We start from the raw sequence: 6,129 nt of genomic DNA, 5'->3' as shown, positions 1-6,129 counted from the left end.
TTTGCTTTGTTGACATATATTTTTATTATTGTACATCTTGCTGCTGATTCTACCGCTCGCCTAAACTTTGCTTATAATTTATATTATATTTCGTAAAGTGCAAATAAAGTACAAGTATTGTGAATTAAGCCATAACATAACTCACCTATACGTTTATTTGGACAAACCGCATATAATTTCAATTGGTAAGGTCAACCGCAATAATTTATACAGTCCACACCCGCGCTTTTTAACAAGAAAGCAACCCGCACCGCAAAGGAAGTATTCTGCCGCATCATTTTGGTCCGTCGAGCCGGATTGCTCAAGGATTCTTTAAAAACCCGCATAATTTAACAGATCGCATAATAAATCAGCTGCATTAGAATTTCTATTGCAAAGAAACGTGTTTTTATTTTACGCTTTGCCATCGCTGTGACTTTCATTCGTCCCCTGCAAAGTTGCGCTATTCACTTTTAGCGCATATATATACATACATACATACATATTTATCTTATTGCCTTTGGTTTTTCTTTGCAAATTCAACCGCATAAATTATACCCACCTGCAAGTAAATTATTGAAAAATAAAAATGTCGGAATTTGTAAAAACGCGAGATTCGGCCCTTAAAGCTATCAAAAGATACTTGACAAAGAGCCTAGATGAAACATTCATGCTCGACATAGATGGCGTCGAGAGTTATTTAGGGTTATTGAGTGAGCAATGGAACCGTTTCAACACCGCTCAAGATGCCGTGGAAAATTCGTGTGGAAGTGAAAACGCCGATGTGGAGGATAATGTTCGCGAACAGGCCGAATCTTGGTATGCCACGGCTCTGGCAAATTTTAGGCGTGTGCAGAAATGTAAAGTTGATCCTTCATCGCAACCCATAACCGCTTCACCCATTGTTTCTGCATCCATACGTCTGCCCAAAATTGATCTTCCAACGTTCACTGGCGATTCCACTGAATGGACTGCCTTCTATGACTCCTTCCGTTCATTAGTTGATGGCAATGCTGCCTTGTCAGGGGGGCAGAAGTTGCATTATCTACGTAGCTGTTTGAAGGGGGATGCGCTGAGTATAATAAGTGGATTCCAGATCAGTGACGCCAACTACGATGAGGCTTAGAATCTACTTAAATCGCGTTACAAAGTTATGCGCGTTATCGTAGAGGCACACCTTAGGGCAATCGCGGAGGTTAAAAGGGTCACAGACGACACCGCTGATGCTATAAGGAGAGTTTTGAATGTATTTCAACAGCACATACGGGAGCTCAAAGCACTAGGGCGTCCTGTCGATTTTTGGGACGATTGGCTGGTTCACGAGATCGTTTCCAGACTAGCGTTTGAGACCAGGAAGCAGTGGGAGCTGTCATTATTAAGCGACGAACCACCAACCTTTGAACAGCTGACTGAATTTTTGGAGGTAAGGTGCCGTTCTTTGGAGATGCTCATCACGCCAGCAAATCAAGTAGCAGAAAAACCAACTGTGTCAAAGGCGTTTGGAAAGTCAACTAAAGTTTTTCACGCTATCTCGGAACAGCCAGACACGCGTTGTATGTACTGCGATGAATCCCATAAAATTTATGCTTGCGAGAAATTCCGTGACCTAGATCGGACCGCAAAGTCGAGATTCATTCAAGAAAGCAAAGCTTGCTTTAACTGTTTGAGTCCAGGACACTACAAGGATCGCTGCAATAGTGGCTCCGCATGCCGTATATGCAACCAACGACATCATACGCTGCTCCATGGTGTGGGAGCATCAACCGCTACATCCGCCCATTTTGTCGCCGAGGCTAAACGCACCGTTCCGGATACGTCATCCACAACCATCCCCATAAACGCGTCTGCTAGCACCAGTTCGCCGACGAATGCCAATGCTGTCTCATCATACTTGAGCTCTGAAGAAACCCCGCTTCCTCTAACGCAACAAACTGTGTTGTTGTCCACCGCCTCTGTAAAGGTTCGCGATTGCGCCGACCGATGGCAGACGGCGCGCTTATTATTTGATTCTGGTTCACATGCCACATTCGTCACTGAGGCATGTGTACAACGCTTGGGTCTACCCCGTAAATCGTCTTCGGTAATTGTCACCGGAATAGGTTCATCGCAGGGAGGCCACTGTAAGGGTGAGGCATCACTCGTACTCTCGTCCTACTTCTCCAAAGATCGCTATCCCGTCGAAGCCTTGATTTTGCCGAAAATCACTAGCGACTTGCCGTCGCATACTCTGGACATTCCTGAATGGCCGCATATTCAGGGTTTGGTCCTAGCTGACCCGCAATTTATGAAACCCGGTCGCATCGATATCTTGGTTGGTATGGATGTTATGAGTCGTCTCGTCTGTCCTGAACTTCGTAAAGGTCCACTCGGCGCACCTATGGCGCAAAAGACGGTCTTTGGTTGGACCTTGTGCGGAAGTATCAAAGCTTCACCTTCGCCACCGATCAACGTACAGTCGCTGCACTGTGATGTGCAACTCGATCGCGCGCTAACGAGGTTATGGGAGCTTGAGGAATCTCCGAAAAAACCTCTTCTCACACCCGAAGAGAGCTTCTGCGAAGATCACTTCGCTTCTACGCACCAAAGATCACCTGATGGCCGCTTTCTAGTGGAGTTACCGCTGAAAGCAGACGTGCCATTGGGTGAATCTCGCGACCTTGCCGTGCGAAGTCTATTACGCATCGAACGGAGGATGACTCGGGACAATGCGTTGCAAGCGCTATACAACGAGTTCATGCAAGAACTAATAGATATGGGACATATGGAACCTGTACCCGAAGAGACGACTAATGCAGTGTATTATATGCCGCATCACCCAGTGCTGAAGGAGTCGAGCGTTACGACGAAGCTAAGGGTCGTTTTCAACGCTTCTGCCAAAACCACCTCCGGGAATTCGCTCAACGATGCCCTTTGTGTTGGGCCGCAATTGCAGCACGACCTGTACGCTATATTGTTGCGTTTCCGTATGCACCGCTTCGCTGTCACCGCCGATGTTGCGAAGATGTACCGTCAAGTATGTGTGGCACCGAAGCACATCGACTTACAACGCATCGTTTGGCGTGCACATCCATCTGCGCCAATTCAAGATTACCGCATGCTACGAGTAACTTATGGTGTGGCGGCTGCTTCTCATCTGGCCGTAAAGGCGATGCAAGAAACTGCCAAGACTTCTACGAACGATTCCGAAAAAGCTATTTCAGTTATCCTTAGAGATTTTTACATGGACGATCTTCTTACTGGTACATCTTGCAAAACCGAACTTCAGTCCCTGCAACAACATGTCTCACAGATTTTAATGGAAGGAGGCTTTGAGTTACGAAAGTGGGCATCGAACTGTAAGGAGCTCAACGAGAGTATTTCCGAATCTTCGAGGGGTATTTCGCACTACGTAGTCGATGGTAAAGACGTTCACGCGCTGGTCTGATGTGGGACACCGAGGGAGATCATTTCACATTTGCCGTCAATTTGAAGAAAGAACCCGCAACCCTAACCAAGAGATCCCTCCTAGCCGACGCTAGTACGCTCTTTGACCCGCTGGGTTTACTCGCTCCGGTCACAATAAAGGGTAAAATGTGGTTTCAGGACGTTTGGCGTTCTGCAGTTGGGTGGGACGACCCAGTACCACCCACAATCGAAAAGGCTTGGCGAGATCGTCGAGTAGAGCTACAGAACTTGAAGGAGTTGAAGGTCGATCGCTGGATTGGATCCGGAATGGCCGGCTCATTCACGGAGCTGCAAGTGTTTGCTGACGCTTCCGAACGAGCTTACGCCGCTGTGGTATACGCCCGCACTTTGCAACCCGACGGTACTGTTGCTGTAAGCCTCATTTCATCGAAAACTAAGGTGGCACCGCTTAAACCCACGACTCTACCCCGCCTTGAACTTTGCGCTGCACATCTAGCCTCGAAGTTGGTCCGAAACGTGCTGCACAGTTGGGGTAATCTTCGCTACCCGCTATATGCTTGGACGGATTCAACCATCACCTTAGCCTGGCTACAAGCACATCCTAGCAAATGGATAACCTTTGTAGCTAACCGCGTTGCCGAAACCCAAGACGTTTTGCCGCCGAATAGTTGGCATCATGTAAGGTCTGAATTGAACCCAGCTGACTGCGCGTCCAGGGGTATATCGCCGTCTGATCTCCTTTGTCACAAACTTTGGTGGAACGGTCCTGAATTTTTGAAAGGTACAGACCAGTTTTGGAAGAAAGAGTCGACAAATCAACACGCAACCGACATTGGCGTTCGAAACAAAGTTGCAGCAAACGTTTCAAATTCAAACGATTACTGGCCCGTCATTACAAAATATTCGTCGTATTTAAAGCTACGTCGCGTCATTTCATTCTGCTTACGATTCGTTAGTAACATTCGAGCAACTAAGCGTCTCGTCGAAAAACGCCATGGTCCTCTAAGCGGGTTGGAGCTGGTCGAAGCGGAGCGCCGCTTAGTTAAATATACGCAAAACTTTCGCTTTGCCAATGAGATCTCTCACTGCAGCGCAAAAAGGCCGATCCCGCTACGTAGTAGCTTGGTGCGTTTGCAACCATTTCTGGACCCAACGGTATTCTCCGTGTAGGTGGACGACTGAAATCCGCAAATATTTCAAACGACGCGAGGCATCCAATAGTTTTGCCCAAGAATTCTCCGCTTTCACGTCTCATCATCTCCGATATACATTACTTTACTTTGCACGCTGGGCCACGTATAATGCAGGTCGTATTGCAGCGTCGTTATTGGGTGATTGGAGCTCGTAGTTTGATCCGCAGCATTTATCACAAATGCGTCAAGTGCACTTGCATCAATCGTAACGCTGCCTCGCAGTCAATGGGTGACCTTCCCGCGTCCCGTACGACATATGCTCGTTGCTTCACACGCACTGCCGTGGACTTTGCTGGACCCTATTCATACAAATATACTTACGGAAGAGGAGCTAAATCTACGAAAGGATATATATGTTCATTTATTTGTATGTGCACTGGTGCGATGCATCTTGAATTTGTAGGGGATCTATCGACACCAGCTTTTCTCAACGCGTTCAAGCGTTTCATAAATCGAAGAGGGTATTGCAAGACCATGGTATCTGACAATGGCACGAATTTCGTTGGAGCTGAAAAGGTACTGCGCAACAAGTACGAGCAGTGCATGGCTGATGATGCGCTTCAGTCGTTTTTTGCTGACTCCAATATTGAGTGGCATTTCAACCCGCCGACCGCACCACACATGGGTGGATACTGGGAAACCGGTATCAAACGTATCAAATACCATTTGAAGCGTGTTTTAGGAGATACCTTCCTTTCGTACGAAGACTTCAGTACGCTATTAACTGAAGTGGAAGCTTGCGTTAACTCTCGCCCATTATGTGAAATTTCAACAAATGTTTCCGACCTCGAAGCCTTAACACCTGGACATTTTATTATCGGCGAACCTCTGAAGTCCATCCCAGAACCTGAGCGTCAAGGGTTCTGTGGAAATCTCCATCAGAGGTGGCAATTAATTTCAGAAATCCGACGACATTTTTGGCGTCGTTGGAAAGACGAGTATCTCTTGAGTCTGCAACGTCGATCTAAATGGTTTCGTCCTTCACGTAATTTCGAAGAAGGAGATATTGTAGCTATTTTCAACGATCTCACCCCTCCGACTAAGTGGACACTCGCAAGGGTAATTCGGTGTCACTCAGGAGTTGATGGCCGAGTACGTGTTGTTACAGTGAAGACTGCAACCGGGGAATACAAGAGACCAATAACTAAATTGTGCCTTCTACCGACTAAGGAAGATTTATTTTGCTGATGAAGACCTTTAGACTAAGAATGAAATTCATAACTTTAAGTATTTTTTTTCAAAGAAACAAAGTAATTGTAAATTGAACGTATCATTTATCTAACTTAGATAGTTCAAGGGCGGCGGTATGTTGAGTTCAAATTTGCATGTTCTTAAATGAAGTTTGTTGGATCTTAAAGTTGTCTTAATAAGCTTCTAAATGTTAATGGGGTAACTTATGTGTCGGTATGGTAGTATATCATATACGTCGATAAGGTGGTATCATTCTCGCTACTTTTGCATTTGACGTTTGCTTTGTTGACATATATTTTTATTATTGTACATCTTGCTGCTGATTCTACCGCTCGCCTAAACTTTGCTTATAATTTATATT

The 6,129-nt window shown here is 46.0% G+C and overlaps 4 protein-coding genes across 4 annotated transcripts; all 4 read left to right on the top strand.

The window, feature by feature from the left end:
- The first annotated feature begins 568 nt into the window (after positions 1–568).
- On the top strand, positions 569–1,105 carry LOC118756283. The gene has a single exon (XM_036491050.1). It carries the CDS (start codon positions 569–571, stop codon positions 1,103–1,105), a length of 537 nt encoding a protein of 178 aa, XP_036346943.1.
- A 318-nt stretch (positions 1,106–1,423) lies between these two features.
- On the top strand, positions 1,424–3,403 carry LOC118756282. The gene has a single exon (XM_036491049.1). The coding sequence runs from the start codon at positions 1,424–1,426 to the stop codon at positions 3,401–3,403; it is 1,980 nt and encodes a 659-aa protein (XP_036346942.1).
- Positions 3,404–3,549: 146 nt separating this feature from the next.
- On the top strand, positions 3,550–4,554 carry LOC118756281. The gene has a single exon (XM_036491048.1). The coding sequence runs from the start codon at positions 3,550–3,552 to the stop codon at positions 4,552–4,554; it is 1,005 nt and encodes a 334-aa protein (XP_036346941.1).
- Positions 4,555–5,051: 497 nt separating this feature from the next.
- LOC118756280 lies at positions 5,052–5,437 on the top strand (the record flags this gene model as incomplete). Its single annotated transcript, XM_036491047.1, has 1 exon — positions 5,052–5,437. A coding segment is annotated over exon 1 (386 nt), but the record flags the coding sequence as incomplete, so codon positions are not given.
- Positions 5,438–6,129: the final 692 nt, after the last annotated feature.

The sequence above is a fragment of the Rhagoletis pomonella genome, unplaced genomic scaffold (assembly GCF_013731165.1).
Source record: "Rhagoletis pomonella isolate Grant_MI unplaced genomic scaffold, Rhpom_1.0 Rhpom_scaffold_09598, whole genome shotgun sequence".
Taxonomy (NCBI): domain Eukaryota; kingdom Metazoa; phylum Arthropoda; class Insecta; order Diptera; family Tephritidae; genus Rhagoletis; species Rhagoletis pomonella.
This window is presented reverse-complemented; position numbering and strand designations above follow the sequence as displayed.